Source organism: Panthera onca, chromosome A3 (assembly GCF_046562875.1).
Source record: "Panthera onca isolate mPanOnc1 chromosome A3, mPanOnc1 haplotype 2, whole genome shotgun sequence".
NCBI lineage: Eukaryota > Metazoa > Chordata > Mammalia > Carnivora > Felidae > Panthera > Panthera onca.
Genome location: NC_138341.1, coordinates 125,774,190 through 125,793,967, shown reverse-complemented (window position 1 = coordinate 125,793,967; position 19,778 = coordinate 125,774,190). Strand labels below are relative to the sequence as shown.

Below are 19,778 nucleotides of genomic sequence, written 5' to 3'. Positions count from 1 at the left end.
TTTTAAAAAATTTTTTTTATGTTTATTCATTTTTGAGAGACAGAGCACAAGCAGGGGTGGGGCGGAGAGGGAGGGGGACACAGAATCTGATGCGGGCTCCAGGCTCCGAGCTGTCAGCCCAGAGCCCGACGTGGGACTTGAACCCACCAACCGCGAGATCATGTCCTGAGCCGAAGTCGGCTGCTCAACCGACTGAGCCACTCAGGCGCCCCTATTTTATAAGTTTTCAAAATGTTTATTTATTATTTTTGAGAGACAGAGCATGAGCAGGAGAGGGGCAGAGAGAGGGGGAGACACAGAATCTGAAGCAGGCTCCAGGTTCTGAGCTGTCAGCACAGAGCCCGACGCGGGGCTCGAACCCACAAACCATGAGATCATGACCTGAGTCGAAGTCGGACACCCAACCGACTGAGCCACCCGGGTGCCCCTACTTCATTCTTTTTAAATGCTCCATAGTAGTCTATAGAAGGAGAGCATCTTAATTTATTTAATCAATTCCTTTTGGATTGTGTCTAATATTGCAAATAAAAAGGTTTTATTTGCAAGATACCTTCATTGTACTTCTATGTCAATGCTTAACGATTGATATTATCTTATATCTTTAAAAAAACAGATGCAGGGGCGCCTGGGCGGCTCAGTCGGTTGAGCGACCGACTTCGGCTCAGGTCATGATCCCGCGGTTCGTGAGTTCGAGCCCCGCGTCGGGCTCTGTGCTGATGGCTCAGAGCCTGGAGCCCGCTTCCGATTCTGTGTCTCCCTCTCTCTCTGCCCCTCCCCTGTTCACGCTCTGTCTCTGTCTCAAGAATAAATAAACATTAAAAAAAATTAAAAACAAACAGATGCAGGGCATTTCATTATAGATAAACTATTATATATACATTGTTGTACACAATTTAGTTACACGTGTCTGTACTAAAACTCTTCCTTTTTTTTTTTTTTTACTCTTATCCATCATGAACATCCCTGTTCATAGTCTATGTACGACAGTCAAGTTTCCCTGAGGGTAAATTCCTAGAAGTACAATGACTGGATCAAGGGGTATTTACATGTATTGAAACACGTTGCCAGCTGCCCTCCAGAAGGTTAAACCAATTTATTTTATACCATCGGTATATGCTTTCCAACGTCCGCATTAGATACTATCCTCACCCTTTCAGGTTTGGCCTGTTAGCAGACAAATGATACTCCAGCAGCATTTTGGTTGATATTTCTCTAACGCAGCGATAATGGCCATCTTTTCCAGTTTCTTGGTCACTTGAATACTCTCCTTCCCAAATGTGTGGACTGAAAGGGCTTTTGTTGACGTGTGGCTCTGTGCCTCATTGAGTTTGGAGCCAGACGCATCTGGGTTCAGTGCCCGTCTCCCGCATGGACCATGGCCTGGCCTCGAGCAAGCTGCTTCTGCTCTGTGAGCCTCAGGTGCCTCGTCTGAGATAGAAACTGTGTGGCCCCGAGAGACTTCTGTGAGCCTGATGTCTCCGCAAGAGGCGATGTGGATCCTTGAAAGGTGGTATTAGATTTCGAGGGGCTGTGAGGCTGCCCCCATCTGGTTTCTGCTGGCGCGACCGGGCCGCGTCTCCGTGCCGTGAGCTGCCCCTCCCAGGAGGATCGCGAGCAGAAGCGGAAGAAATACCTAACAGAGTCTCAGAGAAGCCTTGGTTGTGTGATCCACGGGAACTCCGCAGATCCCGTATTCGGTGGCGCTCAGATTCTGCCCTCTGTGGTCAGGTCTCTCTTCCTGGGAGGGTCAACATTTGTTTGTCTCAGCAGCATCTAAGTACCCCGGGGGGCCGTGCATAGAAGGCTTTTGCATCACGGACAGTTGCATCCATGCTGAGTGCAGGCAGGACACTGTCCAGTGGCCCGGAACGAGGCCCCCCTCGCAGAGAGCTCCTAACTCCCTCCCGCAAATCCTCGTTTGCAAATCTGCCAAACTTTTTGGCCTGCTGCGATGCCCCCGGGGTCACACGCTTTGGGGCCTTGTCATTGTAGGTTTCTTTCCGATGCTGTCACTGGAGTGGCCATTGTCACCGTCTTGTTCTTCTTCCCGTCCCAAAGGCCCTCTCTCAAGTGGTGGTTTGACTTTAAAGGTAAGGGGTCAGGGCTGGGGTCTCAGTGGGCTCAGTGACGACTGTGGCCTGAAGCATGGTCATCAGTGGCCCGGAGGCAGGGCCCGCGCCTGGGACCCAAGCCCCATGGCACTAACCTGCTTCTTCCCTTCTCTCTGTCTGAGCCATTACCTTGTCTGGGGCACTTCGGGCCGCCACAGGTGACAGGCGGGGACAAGAGTCAGCAAGTAGAGCCGGCCCGATCCAGCTGGCCGGCTGCTTTGTACAGCCCACGAGCTAAGAATAGCTTTGACATTTTTTTAATGGTTGAAAACAATCCAAAGAAAAATATTTCATGACACAGGAACATTACACGAAATTCAAATTTCAGTGTCCATAAATAAAGTTTATTTCTTCAATAAGAAATTTGTGGACATTTATTCTCCTTAGAATTATATATAGAATAGCCTTGATTTTGCCTCTTGGCTCACAAAACCCACCATATTCACTTTCTGACCCTTTTGTAGAAAAACTGTGCCGCCCGTGGGCCCGAGGCCAGAGCTGTGACTCAGTTGCCCAAGGGGCTGGACGTGAGGCTCTCAAGCCAGGTTTCGATGGCTAGGAAGTGGTAGAGACGGGCGCACTTCTGCCTAACGGCATTCCGGGTTACGTTCAAAGGATGCTGAGTCCCCCAAACTGGCCTTCAGGTGGCCAGTCTGTGACCCCGCTGGGATGGTTCCCAGCAGGTTAGCCCCTGTGACAGAGGGATGGGGCCAGTGGAATGAGCTCGGCACCAGGAGTCGGGAAATAGGGTCGTCATCTATTTTATTTTATTTTTTTAATTTTTAATGTTTATTTATTTTTGACAGAGAGAGAGACAGAGAGAGAGAGAGAGAGAGAGACAAAGTGCAAGCAGGGGAGGGGCAGAGAGAGAGGGACACAGAATCCAAAGCAGGCTCCAGGCTCCGAGCTGTCAGCACAGAGCCCAACGCGGGGCTTGAACCCACGAGCTGTCAGATCATGACCTGAGCTGAAGCCGGACATTTAACCGACTGAGCCACCCAGGCGCCCCGTAATCTGTTTTCTATCGTTGAGACAAAAACTAGAGTAGTAGGTGGGTTAAGCTCCAGTTTCAGGGGAGGGGGTCTGAGTGCGGGGCATAAGGTAAGGATCAGTAGGGAGCCAATTTCACAGGGCCCTAGAAGCGGCTGTAGCAACAGAGCGAACACTGGGTCCAAGGAGCCCCGGGCAGGGGGCTTTCGGACCCTGCACACGGGCAGGATTCGTCTCTGCTCTCCGTCTTGCTTCCGACCGGCTTTCCCCATCATCCACACTGGGTACCACGTGCTGACCTCTCCATATTTCTCCAGCTTCTAAGCTTTGACCTCCTTATAGCCTCTGCTTCTTTACAGCTCCTGCTTTTTGTCTTCTGTAACTTGGGTTCCCCTACGGTGTCTTCTCTCTTGTAGTGCCCGCCTTCGCCGGACATCCACAACCGCAGCTTCCTGCCTCCTCCCTCCCGGCCCGCTCACGTCCCCTCTGCTTGCGGCCTGTAGCTCTCACCGTAGCACCCACTGTCTGTCCGCTTCCCGTGGACCTCCGAGAGTGAGACTCTGCCTGGTGTGGCTCCTTCTTACGCAGGCAGCTCTCCCGCGGGGCCACTCCTAGCCTCCTGGATAGCTGGCCTGTGGACCGGTTGCCCTTGATCGGGTCCCATCCGTGCCTCTGTCCCCTGTGGGGGGTGGGGGGAGGCTGAAAAAGGCCAGGCTTCCTCTCAGCCGGGGCTGTCGGGAGGGCACTGTGACATAGATGTCTGGTATCCCAGCTCTGCTGCTGATGTGCTGGGTGACCCTGAGTAAGTTCCTAGGATGTCTGGGCCTTGTTTTGCTTTCTTTTTTTTTAAATTTTTTAAAAATGTTCATGTATTTTTGAGAGAGAGAGAGAGAGAGAGAGACAGAGTGCAAGTGGGGGAGGGGCAGAGAGAGAGGGAGACACAGAATCCAAAGCAGGCTCTGGGCTCTGAGCTGGCAGCACAGAGCCCGACGAGGGGCTCGAACTCACAAGCTGTGAGATCATGACCCGAGCCATAGTTGGACGCCTAACCGACGGAGCCCCCCAGGCACCCCTGGGCCTTCCTTTTCCACTTAGAGAATGAACATGTCCCTTAGGCACTTTTCACCTCTGCCTTTAGTAGTTTTCTGGAACAGGGGTTGCAAACCAAATGCCCACAGGGAGGTAACAGTTTTGGATGCAGCAGGCGGGGGGTGGGGGGCGGGGCAGGAAAATGGGTTCCGTGAAACCGGGCCCTCCCTGTCCAGCTTTCCTTTTGCATTTTTGAAACAGAGACCAATGTCTATATCGTGAGGAAAACGGCAGCTGAGGATGATCTTGAGTGGCGAGATCCTTCACATCAGGGCACTGTGGGGTCTGTGGAAATCTGGCAAAGCCAGTACCCTTGAAATAAAGGGGCAGCTGTGACTCAGTTTCCACCGAGTGTCACCACGCAGGAAAGCTGAACTGGTTTCGCCACATTTGCTGACTTGTCAAGGGAAGCACAAAACTTTATGCAATCGCCCTGATTTTAAGCGTCAGCAACTGATTTCAGTGGAAAACCACAGCGTGGACCCACAACAGTAGCGTTAAAACGCGTCTGCGAGTTGGGTCTGGTCCACGGGGGCACAGCATGCCCCCTCTGTGGAGGGTTCTTCGGGCTGGAGTGTCTGGGGCTGCCTGGCGGGTGGGGAGAGGGGACTCCATGAGCTCTCCTGTCCTTGGGCTACCGGTGGGCCCCGGGCAGACTTGGCTGAAATGGTACATTCCAGCACTTAGGACTTACACGCAGCCCGACAGAGTGGCCAGTTTCCATGGACAGCAAGTGACTTGATCAAGGTCACATGGCTAGCGACACAGAAACAGGAGGTGGAACCCAGGCACCCAGGCCAACCCAGATTTTCTGATCATGCCTGCTGTCTTCCATTCTTCCCCGGCTCGGAGTTGCCCTTGTATTTCTGTCCCTTTATGGTCACTCGACAAGTACAGATGCGGTGCCTGCTATGTGCTGGGTGCTGTGCTTGCAGATGACAATGAGGACGATGGCAATGGTGACTTCCATTTCCTCTCTGTCCGCCAAGCTCTTCTTCCAGATATCGCGTGACTCACTCCCGTCACTCCTCCAGAAGGGGTTTGGGGAAATTGAAAGGATGTCCTGCATGTACGTGGGGGGCCCGGTTCCAGGAGGTTCTCACGCCGTGGGAGCCATGACAATGATTTTCCTTCTGAATAGAGCAGATGCCCCTCATAATGCTGGGGGGGGGGGGGGGTGTTTTTTCCCTAAAGCTCAAATCAGATGCTGGAACCAGACTGTGGCTCCCTGGGGACCCCCCCCCAGCGGTGCCCCCACAAAGATGGGGCCGCGGGGGGTGGTGACCCTTCTTCAGCCTGAGTGTCCTCTCTCCACCCAGCTTCCAACGCGGAGACAGAGCCCTTGCTGACGTGGAAGAAGGTCCAGGACATGGTGCCCTGGAACATCATCCTTCTCCTGGGAGGGGGCTTCGCCATGGCCAAAGGCTGCGAGGTAAGAGCGGCAGGCGGGCTGCGGGCCTGGGGAGGTGGGCGCAGGTCGTAGCCCCAGCTGCAGGCTCCGACTCAGAGCGCCCGGGGGCTGCGCGGGCGCCGCGGCCACCGGGTCCCTCGTTTACCAGACGGGGACAACCAGGGGCTCCTACCTCACGGCGCCGCACTGAGGGCTGGGAGCTGTGCGGGAAAAGAGGGACAAGGTCTGATCCGGATTCTCAAGGAGCTCACGAGGAGCACACTGCTACTCGCGACTTCGGCTACTACCCAGACTCGAGGGGTTCCGCGAGCAGAGGAATAACGTCGTCTTGGGCTCGCCCTGGGCCAGGCCCTGCTCCACGTGCTTTACACACCCGAACGCGTCTAAACGTCCCAACAAGCCTCTGAGGTAGATGCCCCTGTTATCCCCTTTCGAGAGATTCAGACACCGAGGCACAGAGAAGGAAAGTAACTTGCCTAAGGTCACACAGCGATGCGCTCAGGATTAGAATCCGGGTCGTTTGGTGCCACAGCCTACGCTCTTAACCACCGTGGTAGAAATGTCAGATATCATTAGTATTAATCAGGGTTATTACGAATGTTGTTCTGGAGGGCTCTGGGAGCTGGGGCTGCAGCGGGGTGAGTGGAGCATAGAATTTCAGGAAGGGTTGCCTCAGTGTTGTCTCATCAAACGCTCACGCTGACCCTAGGGGGCGGGTAACATGTGTATTCCCATTTTACAGGTAGGGAAACTGAGGCACGGAAAAATTAAGCAGCTTTCTTAAGGTCATACAGTTGCATTCGGCTCAAGAGCGAGGGTTCCAACTCCAGGCAGGCTGCTTTCAGAGTCCCGCCTCCTCATGGCTCGTTTTGAAGAACTTCCCAAGAACAGGTTCCGCCTGAAGCGCTTTGCAAATAATGGACTCCTCTAACCTTCATCAACACCCCTGAACTAGATGGATTGCTTGTCCCCATTTCAAAGATGAGGGAACCGAGGTAACTGGAGGCTAAATAGCTTGCCTATGTTCATGCACCCGGGAGATTGTTGGAGCCGGGATTTGAACCCCCAGCTCATGATCCTGGAACCCACCCCTGCGTCTCTCCTTGTCCGCCGAGGCATTTAAACCCACAACCAATTAAGGGTTAATCTGAAATTCAGATGAAGGAAACCTGAAATTGCCTCTCGGATTGCTTTCTTTTTTTAAAAAGTTCTTTTTAATGTTTTTATTTATTTTTGAGACAGAGAGAGACAGAGCATGAGCAGGGGAGGGGCAGAGAGAGGGGGAGACACAGAATCTGAAGCAGGCTCCGGGCTCTGAGCTGTCCGCCCAGAGCCCGACGCGGGGCTCGAACCCACGGACCGTGAGATCATGACCTGAGCCGAAGTCGGACGCCCAACCGACTGAGCCACCCAGGCGCCCCTTGTTTTCTTTCTTTCACTCAATTTTAATTTTCAGTTGCAAACAGTGATGCATAGAAGACATCCGTAGGTTATATGCTAGTAAGAAGCCTCCGCGTGAGAATGCAAGTGTCTGGTTGGATCCCAATCCCGGCTCTCCCACTCTGCGCTGTGGTGCTTTGGGCAAGTTGCTAAACCTCTCTGGGCGCCGGTTTTCTCATCTATCAATTGGATGGAAGTTCTTCCTCTTCGGGGTTGTAGGACGTGACCCAGAGCAGACGTGTGCGGGAACTCCCCGTGCGTTCTCTCGGAATCCTCATTCCGTGGCTATTGTGGGCAGGGGTCCCAAGGAGCAGACTCCGGGATGGACATGAGTGAACAGGGGCATCAGCTTGGGCCCTCGAGGCGGCCCCCTCTGTGGAAGGGGGAGGAAGGAAGCAGGAGAGGCCGGGGGGCGGTGCCCCACGACGCCCCCGCCAACCCCACAGGGAGCACGGAGCTGAGCTGGCCCTTCAGAGACGCCCCGATTGGTCTGAGGCTGCCCGGTCAGATCCCAGCATCCCTCCATCAGTCTGCGCCGGTGAGCAGCCCCAGGAGTGACTGTGACCTTGGGCAAGACGACTCCCAGGCCCGAGACAGTGCTGGGGCCCCCGGGGCCTCCGGAGTCCGGAGTGCTAATCTGTCACCCACAAGGGTTTCACCAAAGGTCAGCTGAGTGGCCCGCTCAGGTTCTCCTTTTTATGACACGTAGATTTATTTTACTCATTTTTTCCCGACACATAACACGCACGAATACAATAATATAGACTTCAAAAGGAGCAAATGGATGGTTCAGCAAAAGTACTGTCTCCATTTCAGGAATCCTGAGGACCAGAGAGGTTAACTGATCAATCCTAGGTAACGCAGCTCGTAGGTAGCATAGCATAGCTGGGATTTGAACTCCTGTCTGTCTTGACTTTTCTCACCACTGCCTCCTCCTGGGGATGTATCAGGGAAGGCTTCCCGGAGGAAGTGGCCTGTTATCCGGGTCCCAAAGAGGCCATGCAGTGCAATGGGAAAAGGCCCGGGCTGTCGAACCAGACTGCCTGGGGCGGGGGGGGGGGGGGGGGGGGGGTGTTGTACCTCAGCTGCGTGTTTCAGATTCCTCATCTGTAAAATGGGAATAATAATGGCGCCGTGCCACAGACTTGTGACAGTTATTGGATGAGGCGATGTCCGTGGAGACCTCAGAACGTGGCCGACGCAGTTGGTTATGATGACCGAATGTGGGAGCAAAGGGGGAAATGGCGTGGAGGTTCTTGCCTGAGCAACTTGCCTGAGCAGAGGAGACGGTCCTCTACCCCAGAGGCTCCTCTGAGCTTGGGATGTGGTGGGAAAAGCCCCGCTCACTGGGCCGCGGGGCCACTGGCCATCTGGGAGGTCAGTCTGGCTCCTGGCCCGGCCCTGGGCGGTCGCCGGGGTTTCTGTTCAACAAGGCCTTTGTGTGGCAGCTGCCCGCTTCCCCCAACCCCGGCTGGTACCATCCCCTGCCCAGGCCCGCGCGGCCTGCCCCAGGCGGGACCAGAGCGCTCATGGCACGTCCCGCTTCTCGGCCCCTGCCCGGTACCCTCGCCAGGCCACAGCCAGGCCTCCTGGGGCTTACAGGTCCTCGGACGGGGTCCAGGGTGAGCCTGGGTGTGTGGACCCCCAAGTGCTGGTTCAGAAGGGCTAGAAGCAGATCCCGGTGCTTGCTTTGAGCTTGAGCAACTCAAACCTGCTCAGTGTCCTCACTACGCTTCTCTCCCGCTGTAAAAACTGCCCATTACTCCCGATATATTCAGACTCTAGTCTGAAGGCTTCCTGGGCCTACACACAAGGCCCAGCATGGCCTGGCCCCTGCCTACCTCCCTGTCGTCGGCTCCTGCCTCTGTCCCCTGATTGGCTCCCCTCCAGTCCCACTGGCCCCTCGATGCTCCTCAGCTACCCTAGACTCATTTGCACCCCTGGACCTTTGCATCTGCTTTCTTTCTGCCTAATGCTCTTCCCTGAGATCTCTGAGTCCTGGCCCTTCAGGTCATTTCCAAGGTCACCAACTCAGAGGCCCTCCCTGACACCATCTCTAAAGTAGCCTCGCCTATAATCCCTCTCCCTGTTACCACCCCACTTATTTCCTTCCTTATTCCCTTCCCCCAAATTGCCCTGTTCATTTCTCGGTCGGTGTCTCCCTTACTAGAACGTCAGCGCCATGAGGGCAGGGATCATATATGTCTCATTCACTACTGTTCCAGCATCCAGAAGAGTCCCGGTACATAACACGCGCAATAAATATTTGTTGGACGTGACCCGTAAAATGGGCTGTTTTTAGCACTGCCGATATGATGTGTGGAAAGTGCACAGGGCTGATACATACCGGGTGCTAAAGCCAGGGGCACCTTCAGCCCTCGTCCTTGAATTGTGAGTACAGTTTTACCATCTCGTGAGTTGAAAATTGGTCTTCCTCTGGCACCTTTAAGCACATCTCATTTCATCTCCATCCAAATAAACTTATCTACAAACACATTGAGGTTATAGGAGCTTGAGAGTAAGTCAGAGTGGAGCAAACCCTGTAGGCAAGCAGAAATGTGTTTATGCTCCCTATCCCTCATTTTCTGCTGGAGAGTCACCTCGATGATGATGGCCATGGTGATGATGATAATGATGACGGACGACTGACTGGCATTATCATGTCATTGGAGAGGTAGCCTGTTGAAGAAAGTGCTAGAGTCCCAGCTCAAAATTCCAACCCTAGGGCAAATTACTTCACTTACTCAGGCAAGTTACCACCTCTGTGTGCCTCAGTTTCTTCAGTCATAAGATGGAGATAATTATACCACTTACCTCATGGAGCTGTTACGGGGATTAAATGAGCTAATATTAGCCCAGTCTTTGGACGAGTGCCTCGCACAGAGTGAACTCTACATTACGTGCATGTTGTTGAATTAAAGAAATAGTAATGAATCCTATCCAGGGCTTACTATGTAGACGAACCGTGTTTTGCGCGTCTTTGTCTAATCCTTACCGCCAACTCCTTGAAGAAAGCGAGGGACAGAGATGTTCATCGATCTGCCCAACATCGTACAGCTTGTAAGCAGCACAGTGGTCTGAATGTTCACACGTGTGCAGGAAGCCTTCTCTTTTTCCTTTCCCTGGATCAAATTCACTGGTTCTCTTTCCCTAGGAATTATTATACAGAGTTGTATTCGAACCGCTGAGCCTGGTGTGTTTTCTGAGGCTCTTAAAGATGGTCAAGCCTCTCCCTTCCCATCCTGCAACATGGCCTCAGGCACCTCTTGACATCTTTGGGGGGCCATAAGGAACACAGTTTGACAACCACCGCACTGGGCAATTTCTGACTGTCTCCCCTTGTGACTCGAAGCTACTAATGACAGCTGGCACGTGTGGGGCCCGCACCAGGTACCCAGGCATTTTCCAACTGCTTTATAGATTAGCTCCTTTTCTCCCAACAGTAACCTTCTGGGACAGGCGCTGTTACACCCTCGTTTACAGACTTAAACAAAATTAAGGCACAGAGAGGTTAAGTTGCTTGCCCGGGACAGCACAGCTAGAAAGGATTAAGGTGGGGAACAAGGTCATTCTGATTCCAGAGCCCTTTCTCCTCATCCTCTGGGTATACAACCTCCAACCTTGCTTGTTGCATGGTTCCCCCTGGAACACCATGGCGCTGTGTGTTTCCAAGGAAACAGAGCTTTGATACCGAAGGGACTGGGAAAGGGCAGGCGAAGCCCTTTGGAGTCCCCAAGAGAACCCAAGGAAGCAGGGGGTTCTGCCGCTGCCCCTGCGGGACCGCCCTCTGACGGCAGAAGCTGAGCCAAGGACCCGTAGGGGCTGCGACCTTGGCCGGAAGCCCGCCACCCAGAGGCCCAGCCACTGGGAAGCTTTTGGCTTCTCATTCATCCACGTCATTAATATTCCTCCTCTCCAGCCTCTCTCCCTTAAATCGCGCACATGGCCGCCAGTCTCCTAGGAGTGGCCTCTGGGAAAAACCAGTGGCCCCATTTTTTCCTTGCACGGTTCCCTGGGCCAGGGGAGGGCTGGGACCTTGACTCTGCCACTCGCCATAATTTCTAGGCTATCAAACAGTGCCGACCGAGGTACAGATGTAAAAGAAGCAAGTTAATTTTACAGTCTCTTCTAGAGAAAAATATCTTTAAGCATTTATGATTCGTTCCTTCAAGGTAACTTTTAAGTCAAATTCTGGGGACAAGTATAGTATAGTATTTTATTTATGTAAATACGTAGGGTGCTTGGGTGGCTCAGTCGGTTAAAGCGTCTGACTTCGGCTCAGGTCATGATCTCTTGGTCTGTGAGTTCAAGCCCTGCATCGGGCTCTGTGCTGACAGCTCAGAGCCTGGAGCCTGTTTGGGATTCTGTGTCCCCCTCTCTCTCTGCCCCTCCCCCACTCATTCTCTCTCCCTCCCTCTCTCTCTCTCAAAAATAAACATAAAAAATTTTAAAAAGTAGTATGCTGTGTTCTAGAATCCATTATGAAATTTTAAGTTCTAGAGAAGCGGTAAATTTTCTTTTTTTTTTTTTATACGATTGGTTTAATTTTTTCTCAGCAGGAAAAAAAAGCGGTACATTTTCTCTTAACCATAAAAGAAATGTGTAAAGATCCTTTGAAAACACCGAAGCGTGTTGGTCTCAGAGGATACTGGGTTGCGAAAAGGGCTGTGGTAAAGGTTCACTTGATTGAATATCTGAATACCCCTGAGTGGAGTAACTCCTGAAGAAGTCAGCAGAAGAGAGCCTGGAGACCATTCTGTAGCACTGATGGTCACCACTGTGGTCCGTCCTAACGACCTTCCTGGGCCCAGCCCTCGGGGGGTGGCAGCTGGGGCTGGGCCGGCTCTGAACACAGGCCCCCCGCCCCCGCAGGAGTCGGGGCTATCGGCGTGGATCGGTGGGCAGCTGCACCCCCTAGAGAACGTGCCGCCCCCGCTGGCCGTGCTGCTCATCACTGTCGTCGTGGCCTTCTTCACCGAGTTTGCCAGCAACACGGCCACTATCATCATCTTCCTGCCCGTCCTGGCGGAGCTGGTGAGAGTCCTGGGGGGGGGGGGGTGGGGAGGAGGGCGCGGAGGGTGGGTACTCCAGAAATCTCTCCCCTGACACTTGGGAGCTCCGTGGGGGGCTACAGGTGCCATCGCCCTCTTCTAAACCGCATGAACGTGTTAGACCCTGATTTTTTTTTTAATACTGATTTTTTTCTTTTTTCTTATTTAAAAAAAAAAAATTTTTTTTAACGTTTATTTATTTTTGAGACAGAGAGAGACAGAGCATGAACAGGGGAGGGGCAGAGAGAGAGGGAGACACAGAATCAGAAGCAGGCTCCAGGCTCTGAGCCGTCAGCCCAGAGCCCGACGCGGGGCTCGAACTCACGGACCGCGAGATCGTGACCTGAGTTGAAGTCGGACGCTTAACCGACTGAGCCACCCAGGCGCCCCTGATTTTTTTTTTTCTTTAAGAAATACACAGAGTAAATATTTTCAAAAGTGCACCCAATTTCTTCCTTCGGAGAGGTTTCTAGGAAGATAGAAATTGTCAAATTTGGATTCAGACGAAGTAGAAAGATCTGAGTAAGGCAAATAACCACAGAAGAAACTCTAATGGTAGGCGCAGTTCTAACCTCCCTCTAGAGAAGGGTTTCTCAGCACTATTGACATTTGGGGCCAAAGAGCTGTCTGTTGTGTGGGGCTGCCCTGGACACAGTAGGACGGTCAGCAGCCCTGGCCGCCGCCTGCTAGGTGCCAGCCAGGAGCTTCCCCTAAATCATGACAATCAAAAACGTCTCCAGACGTTGCCAAGCATCCCCTGGTCTGGGGTGGGGGACAAAACCATCGTCAGTTGAGAACCGCCACCCTAAAAAATCACCAGCCCGTCCTCAGAGGGTTAGCTGGGTGACAGCTAGCAGACCTTCAAAGGGCAGATCGTTCCCACCTTATTCAAACTATTTCAGAGCACGGAAAGACAGAGAAAGCCATGCAACCCAGGAATAAGGTTGGCAAAACGCAGACGCTGAAACCAAAGGACAGCAGAGCGGTGGGGGGGGGGGGGGGGGGGGCGCGGTGTAGTCACGACTCAATCTCACACGTAAACACAGATGCAAATAGCAAAATAGATCTGGGCGCGAACCAAAAGAACAATGCATCCCCATCAAATAGAGTCTATGTTAGGAATTTCAAAACTGATTAACATTAGAAACGATGGGCTTGGTTCTGTATTTAAATAGATTAGAGAAGACTTTAGCGCAGGATTATCTCAATAGAATCCAAAATTGATCAGATTAAATCAGTGTTGCAACTCCAGGCTTTGTGTGCGAACAGTAAGCGAACCAGGCATGCTTATCTGAGCCACTTTGTTTTTGGCTTTTGTCGGCTTATTTCAATTTGTAAGGGAGTTCGCACTGCATTAGCACACGGAGATGTACTTTATCCTTCTTCAGGGAATAGAGGATATTCTGTTACCAGTGGATGGCAGTGGGTTTATTTCAGATCTTCAGTGATGGACACGTAGGTTTGCTTCCAGCCTTTGCTGTGGTCCAGCAGTGCTCGCCGGACCTTTCCCTGTCTGTGCGCCTTTGAGTCCATCTAGATACGTTCCTGGATGAGATCCCTGGATCGGAGAGCTTGTGCGTGTATACTTTTGTTAGAAGTGGGCAAACTGCCCTCCAAAGTGGGCATGCCATTCTCACTCCCGCCAGTAGTGAGGGGAGGGGGGTCCCCAAACCTTGCCACGTGTGATTGGACTTAATCACACCCTTCACCAGGCTCTGAGGGAGCAGATGATTGGGAGAGATGCGACACTTCAGGGTGATGGGGGGAGGAGAGGCAGGGACCCAGCCAGGTCTGTTGGGGCGACTTTTGCTGGAGAAGACACTGGCACATCACACAGGCTTCCAAATGTTGCTTGTCATCAAAACCCAAACGTTTTACGTGTCAGGGGACGAATTTAGCACTGAGAAAAGTTATATGCTTTGGGTTATAAAAATTTGCCAGAGGGGCCAAAAATGTCCTATTTTATTTTATTATTTTTTTAAAATATTTTTTTAATGTTTATTTATTTTTGAGACAGAGAGAGACAGAGCATGAACGGGGGAGGGTCAGAGAGAGAGGGAGACACAGAATCAGAAGCAGGCTCCAGGCTCTGAGCCATCAGCCCAGAGCCCGACGCGGGGCTCGAACTCACGGACCGTGAGATCGTGACCTGAGCTGAAGTCGGATGTTTAACCAACTGAGCCACCCAGGCGCCCCTAAAAAATGTCCTATTTTAAATACAATAGCAGAGAAGAAACCCACGTGAATTGTAGATGAATATGTCATTTGGGGGAGGTGACGAACCAGTGGCCCACTGAACGAGGTCAACACACAGACATATTTGATTCACACAATCTTAGAAATCGGGAAATGCTTATCGACAGATGTGTCCTTGAAATCTGGTGAGGCCCCAAGTAAAGGTGTGGACTGTTTGGCCGAGGGAAGGACCAGGCAGGGGACTTGTTACTTTGTTTTACTATTTAAAAAAAAAAAAAAAAATTGTAAACATTTATTTATTTATGGGGGGGGGGGGGGGCAGAGAGAGAATCCCAAGCAGGCACCACACTGTCAGTGCAGAGCCCGACGTGGGGCTCAAATTCATGAACCTGTGAGATCGTGACCTGAGCCGAAATCAAGAGTCAGACACTCAACTGACTGAGCTACCCAGGCGCCCCAGGACTTGATATTTTAGAGCCATGGTTCTCTGGACCCACAGCAGCAGCAGGGAACTCATTTCGAATGCAGGCTCTTGGGGCCACCCCAGACCTGCTGAATCAGAAACTCTGGGCAAAGTGGGGCCGCCATGCCGTGTTTTAGCAAGCCCTCCGGGTATGATGCTGCACTCTCAGGCTGGAGAAGGTGTGTTCTAGATAAATCTTCCCAGCCCATCCTCCCCAGTGAACATGCAGTGTGGCCCCAGGATGTCACTAACCTGGGGAATGTCCTCTCCACGTGTCCTTTGATTTGGGTTCTCTTCTTGTCTGTCTCTACTGTTGCCTGTGGATCTGCGTTTCTGGCTGTATCTCTCCTTGTGTCGTCTCCCAACCTGTCTTCTCGTCTGCTGCCACTGTTCTCTGCCAGTCTCCGTCTATGCGTCCCTGTGCGTCTCTTTCCGTGTCTTACCTGTTGTGGCTTTCAACCGTCTCCATCGGTTGTCATCGCTTCTCTCTCTTTCCCTGCCGGGGTCACCGCCCCCGCCCCTGCCTTGGTCCAGGCCATCCGCCTGAGGGTGCATCCCCTCTACTTGATGGTCCCCGGCACAGTCAGCTGCTCCTATGCCTTCATGCTCCCGGTCTCGACGCCCCCCAACTCGATTGCCTTCGCCTCTGGACACTTGCTGGTCAAAGACATGGTGAGTCCTGGCGCGTCCCGACAGAGGCCCGAGACGGGGGGTGGACAGCAGGTGCCGGGCGAGACGTCTGGGCGGGACCCCTGTTCCCCCACCAAACCCCAGTGTCTGAATAAGTCATTCGGAGCCGGACCAGGGGGATCCGCTTTAACAGACACTCTGGGATGATTCTTGTGCTTGGACAATTTCAGGAAATGGCCTTCGTGATGACTTTCCAGAGTCTGCTCCAGGGACAAGGGACTTCCTCCCCTCTCTGGGCACTGCTCTCTTTTCTTACTTGTTCCTCCGGCTGCTCTGTGCCTGGAATCTTTAGGAGGGAGGAACTGGGGTAGCAGCAGTGGGGAGACCCGCCGGTGTGTTCCCTCTCCCCTCGCTCCCCTGCTGAACCCTCTCCTCCCTCCCTCCCCTGCCTCCCCTGCTGCTTCCACTGGCTGCCTGGGGCACTCAGGGAATGCAAATCCAAAGCTGGTGTAACTGAAGAGGGTGGTGTTCCCAGTCCTGGCTCTCCAGGCACAGATACCCCAGCAGGAGCTGGGGAGGGAGAGAGAAAGGGGTGGACAAGAGTGAGAGACAGAAAGAGGTCACAGAGCAAACAGAGAGAAGGAGGAGGCTGGTGTGCCTGGAATTGGGAAGATGAGACCAGAGGCCCGGGAGGGGAGGTCGGTGCACAGCATGCAAGGCACAGACTTAGGATATTATTCAGCGCACGGTGGGAGGACTTTCAAGGGATTTAAGCAGGGCAAGGCTGGGTCTGAGAGCCCAGGGGAGGGTCCCACAGGGTCAGCCAAAAGGGTCCTTGGCTTCACGCAGGACAGAAATCAAATGTGAGCCAGAGACAGTGAAAACAGAGTTTACTGAAGAGTATGAGAGACAGAGAATAATGGACAGAGTGTCTGGGAGACCCTCAGAATGGAGAGAAAAATGAGTCTCCTCGTTGCTCGGGGTTTGGGGTTTATACTGGAATAGGGTCTAGGGAACGCGTGTGTTCCTTTAAGAATCCGCTAGGGTCCAATCAAAGAAGAGTCCGGTAAGCCATAGATGTTATTCCATGAATCCCCGAAGATAAGGGTACGTGTTTGGGATCTGGCCCTTAGGTGTTATCAGGTGTTCGGGGCCTAGGACAAAACAGAGAATGATTCACTTTCTTGCTTCCCCCTCGAGGTGGGAAAAGAGCTTCTTGGCTTATTCAGAGGCAGAATCCGGAACATGAGGATACGGAGCCTGGCAGAAAAACAGCAGAGATGGAGACTTTCTAGAGTGGAGTCCCTTCAGCTGTCCGATGTCACAGGGATGTGGTTTCACTCGTGCCCCTCCGAGATGCCTTTGGCTGCCGGGTGGAGTGGACTGCTGGGGGCTGGGGGCCAGTGTGGAAAGGGAGGCTGCTTAGGGAAGGCAGAAATGGAGATGTGACGCCCATCCTGGGAACAAAGAGACACGAGAGAAATGGAGAGGCTCTGAGAGGTAGAGGCCCGCCAAGAGCACGGAGAGGGACAGAAAGATGCCGAGGGGCACAAGGAGGCACAGAGAGGCGCTGGCTCTGGAGGCTTGGGTCCAGACAGTGATGATGTAGGCAGTTGACGTAACGAATGTGGGACTAAGCAGGCATTTTGAGGCAGGCTCCCAGGAGCGCAGCCCTCCTCCTGGTCGCCCCAAAGCTTAGGCGTGTCCCCTTCCAGTCCTCCAAAGTTGCCAGGGTTTGAAGGTACCCCCAAGAGCAAAGGCAGGATAGCACGACACAGTTCGACCTTGTTGCTTGGCATACGCCCTTCACGACTTGATGCCCTTTCCGCGAACCATCCGTGGCAATGTTTACTTAACAATTTTAATCAACTTACATTTTTAAAAAAAGCTTAAAGAAGAGTATTTGAAAAGAAGAGTTTCCGTTGCAATCTGTACATGGAAAACTGGTAACGTATGCCACAGAAGGGAAGTCTAAAAATAAACGCAGACCAAAGAAAGCAAAATAATTACTTTTGCTCCGATAGCAATTGCCCTGGAGAAGGTTCTGAACCCCTCCTTGTCAAAGAGGGCCATTGGCGAGGAAGAGAGAGCGTTAAGGGCGTGAGGTGCACCCAAGGGAGACCTTCTCTGCGAGGAAAAGGTCCAAAGGGGGATTGAAAAGGGAGTCACTTGCTTACCGTGCAGTTCACAGCTGGGCAAGGCCAAGTTGGGACATCAGAAAACCCCGATGAGAAACAGGGATTTTCAGCCCCAGGTTGGACTGAGTGGCCCAGGAGGTTGGCCCCGGGGAAGAAGCAAACTTGTTCTAGCCACGTGTTCTAGCTTCTTAAAAAGGTCAAAACTTCTATCAGACAAACCTTCGCAACAAGTAAGTATAGCCTTAAGTAGACGTGTAGTGTGTGTGTGTGTGTGTGTGTGTGTGTGTGTGTGTGCGTGTGTGTTACTGGTCAAACCAGATCATTTGCAAGCTGTGTGACGTGGGTAAGCCAACTTCTCTGAGCCTCAGTTTCCTCTTCTGTAAAGTGGGAATAATAATAATAATCACCTGCGAAGGGTTGCTTTCAGGGTTAAGGGACACATCTGTGTGACAGAGTACCTGACACCTAGAAACCACTCGACGCCTGGGGACGTTTGCAGCTCTTTGAGGGACAGCCCAGGGTCATGTAAAGAGGGGAGGGTTGTGGGCATCCACCGGCCTCGTGTCCTGGAACCATCGCTTCCGGGCTGGGAGACCTTGAGTGAATGACTTCCTTGACTCTGAGTGTGGGTTTTCCCATCCGTACGATGACCCCTTCCTTACTCTGGGCTCCGTTTCAGGTGCGGACGGGCCTCCTGATGAACCTGATGGGCGTCCTGCTGCTCAGCTTGGCCATGAATACTTGGGCACAGACCATCTTCCAGCTGGGCACCTTTCCAGATTGGGCCGACATCCACTCAGCCAACATCACATCACTGCCGTCCGCCTTGCCCAACGACACATTTCGGACCCTTTGAGCCCCGCTCCGGGACTCTCTTTGGGCTGGGCCCTCCCAGAAGGCTTTTGCCATCACCCGCTGCTAGGAAACAAGCTCTCTGAGCTGTTCTGTGGCTAGGATGCAAAGGAGCCTTATTTCAGCAACCTGGAATGGTGTTTGTCTTAAACAGTTGGAAACGGGGGCCACCGAATCGCATGGGCACAACTGACATCCCCCACTGCCTGCTTTAGGTTTCACTCTGGAGAGATCATCTCGCCTTTAGAGCTCGCCTGCCTCACAGAGGCTTTTGGAGCTGCGCTGTGCCAGTCCTTCACAGGCGGTGTGTGTTCTGCTCGGCTGGTGCCCCTCCCGTGCCCGTCGTTTGAATTTTACCGCTGCCAATCCCCGGCAGCTAGGGTTATTTCCAATCCCTGGAGACGGGGGGAGGGACAGATGACTTCCTGAGGAGGTGGAGGCTGTGCAAAGCCTCCCTGCTGCTCCTCTGTGCGCCTGAGCACGCCAGGAGAGTTCTAGAAATCCCAGCTGACGCCTCTACCCACCCTGTTTAGGATTTTCCTGTTTAATCGAGTCAGTTTGACCGTAATTCTGGGGTCAGGCCAAGCCCGGGCCCTAATGTCTCACGAGTGGCCCAAGGTTCTTCCAGCAAGGACTGCCGTCCTTTGAGGGCCTTTGAGGCCATCAGCCCTTCCTCGTTCCAGCAGCTGGTCTTTACCTCCCCACCCACACCCCAGGGGGTAAGCATGTTTAATGAGCCAAGGCCACGTATTTCAGAGATGAGAAAAAAAAAAAAAAAAAAGTCAGAAGATAGATTGGAGCCTCGTAAGAGGCCAAGGTGAAATTTCTCAGGCAGGCAAAATATCGTAACCCTCTTCTCCAGACGGGGTCAAGGGAGACTCCCCTGAGCCAGTGGCTGGTGGGAGCTGTCCTAGAAGATGGGATCCCTCCCTGTTTCCAGCAGAAACGTCTGGGCATCCCCCGTGAACAGCACCGTATTAGGTCCCGTGGGTGCTCAGAAAGTGGAAAGAGCCGCCCAGCGTTAGCCTGGCTCCAGCAAAGGTGCCAGGAAGGGGTCCAGAAGCCTTATGTCTCCCCTTCCTATGCATCTGAAGGCTGAGGTTCTCTGGGCAGCGTGGGCTGGGAAGGCAGCACCCAGAGACTGAACTCAGTACAGTACAAGTGAGTCACAGATGTTTCCCTGGGAGCAGGAGGGAGAGAGGAGAGGCCTCCAAGTTGGAGAATGCGATGCATCTCTTCCCACGTGAGCACTTTAGTATTTAGCCACAGTTACAGCCCATGGGGGTTGGAGGCTGCTCTCCTGGAGAACAGGGGACGGGAGAAACCCATGGGACCTGTAACCTGATGAATTGTGATTTCGAATCCTGATTGAAAACACTATAAAATAAAGAATGTGAATCAGCAGTG

General features: G+C 52.8%; 1 protein-coding gene across 2 annotated transcripts in view; it reads left to right on the top strand.

The window, feature by feature from the left end:
• Positions 1-19,778, top strand: part of SLC13A3 (solute carrier family 13 member 3) — a 72,138-nt gene extending 52,360 nt beyond the window's left edge. Inside the window, exons 9-13 of one of the 2 annotated variants that reach the window (XM_078444021.2) lie at positions 1,993-2,090; positions 5,510-5,622; positions 11,914-12,075; positions 15,286-15,423; positions 18,199-19,778. In XM_078444021.2, the coding sequence (XP_078300147.1) occupies positions 1,993-2,090; positions 5,510-5,622; positions 11,914-12,075; positions 15,286-15,423; positions 18,199-18,375 (688 nt within the window). In that variant the 3' untranslated portion in view covers positions 18,376-19,778. The remainder of the gene's footprint in view (positions 1-1,992; positions 2,091-5,509; positions 5,623-11,913; positions 12,076-15,285; positions 15,424-18,198) is intronic. The other variant, XM_078444022.2, reaches the window with a different exon arrangement.